This window comes from Octopus bimaculoides, chromosome 1, assembly GCF_001194135.2.
Source record: "Octopus bimaculoides isolate UCB-OBI-ISO-001 chromosome 1, ASM119413v2, whole genome shotgun sequence".
Classification (NCBI taxonomy): Eukaryota; Metazoa; Mollusca; class Cephalopoda; order Octopoda; family Octopodidae; genus Octopus; species Octopus bimaculoides.
In genome coordinates, this window is record NC_068981.1 from 95,950,159 (window position 1) to 95,952,088 (window position 1,930).

The 1,930-nt window shown below is 32.8% G+C and overlaps 1 protein-coding gene across 1 annotated transcript in view; it reads right to left on the reverse strand.

The window, feature by feature from the left end:
* Positions 1 to 1,930, reverse strand: part of LOC106876015 (carboxypeptidase A2) — an 82,748-nt gene that overhangs the window by 13,756 nt on the left and 67,062 nt on the right. The window contains exon 5 of the mRNA XM_052966840.1: positions 129 to 230. Coding sequence (XP_052822800.1) covers positions 129 to 230 — 102 coding nt within the window. The remainder of the gene's footprint in view (positions 1 to 128; positions 231 to 1,930) is intronic.

The window sequence follows — 1,930 nt, forward strand, 5'->3', positions numbered from 1 at the left end:
ATATGTAATAACTAAATTATATATTATACACTTTATTTTTAGCAGATTGAGAAATCATGTTGTGGCTCTCTCATTGACTTGTACATAGGTGTTTATAGTGGTCACTTATTAGTGGTGTAACAACTTACGCGTAGCATTTTGATGTCTCGCCCTTCTGACGAACGGCCAATGTTGAAGAGGTGACAATGGTACTTAGACTTAGAGCACACAGATTCCAGGAATGTGTAGATCTGAAAGAAGAAAACACAAAACATATCAAACAATAATAATTCCTGATTTAGACACAAAGTTAGCCATTTAGAGCGAAGTTGTGTTAGTCGATTCCATCGAGCCTCGCACTTGACACTTTATCAATCCCCGAAAGGATGGACAGCAGAATTGACCTCAGTACTATTTGAACTGTACGTTGAAATCGACCTGCAATTCCGGTTTGACGACAATGTACCGCTTACGTTACATGTTAAACTAAACATTGATTTATTTTTTATTTGGCACAACAGCCAAATACTTTGGAGGACAAGTGAGATAGAATATAGCGATTTCTTGCCTCACCCTTTTCCAACAGCCTTCGCTTGTCTGGATTATCAACCAACACCCTCAAAATAATCTCAGTTTATTAAATGGAACAAAATATTGATTTATTATGTACAATACTAACATTTGTACGGGACAGAATGATCCTCGACCTGCATATTGCTAGTATTTATATTAAAGAGCCCAAAAGGATGAATAGTAATATTAGATCCGGCAGGATTTTAATATATCAAGGAACGAAGCCAAACACTGGAAGGCTATCTTTTTGCTAACATTATGGCCTTAAATATAGGATATTGAAAACTATCATCTGTAAACTGGTTGCTGTCAGTCTCAAGTTTTACTGTGTTTGCTTTTCTGTATGCAAAGTGCAGTTGAAATAATGTAAATAACGTTTTAAGTCAAGGACATTAAACGAAAGTTTGCACAATCTGTAACTTAATCATCACTATTTTCACAACCATCATTCATCCTGTCTGCGGTTGAATAATTTTGATTTAACATTTACAATCATCATCATCGTCATTACCATAACCACGATTTTCAAATTTCGTTTCTTGTATTCCTTGCAATAAATTCATGCAATTGATCCTATAATATTTGATAACACTTTTTATATTCGTTTCACCAGACCTATTCTATATTAACAAAAATATTATTGAAATTAACGCCATTAACCCTTTCAGATACAACCTTAAACGTTATTGAAACTTATTCCTCTATAATTGATACTAGTCCCTATAGACCTGCTACTTACTACGAAAGAAGTGATCAAAATAGTTATCACTAGAAATGTTACATATCAATGTAACACCTTTTAAAATTCATCTCATAAATCCTGTCAATAGCATTATCATATGTAGGTACATGTACATTGATCCACCTGTACATCACATGCAGATCTTATCTCAGTTTTCTATATTAATATTCAAACCTGATATATACCTAACGGCAACTAACTTGCATACGGAAAAACAATCAAATGTGAATTCTAGCGCAGGAAATTATCTGATGAGTCAACGAAGAAAGCTTTCATGTTGTCAGGATCTCCTTAAATTGGTGAATACCAGGGATTATTTTTTTGAATACTTTTGAATTCATCGTATTTTTCAGAAAGAAAAGCGCTATTAAATTCCCGTAATAAGTCTGAAAGATTTATCGTACATTCTATAGGACGAAAGTTAAAATCTTTTAGAACACACAATTAACTTCATAAGAGGAGTATCTATGTTAGTCTTACAGTGTGTCTGTCTACAGAAGTAAAGGAATAAATGCAGACTATAAGAGATCAAAAGGATCTATATATCAATAAGCTATCAAGGAAACATCTTGGAAAGGTATTTGAAAGTACTGAAACCTTGTTTATATATATATATATATATATATATATATATAT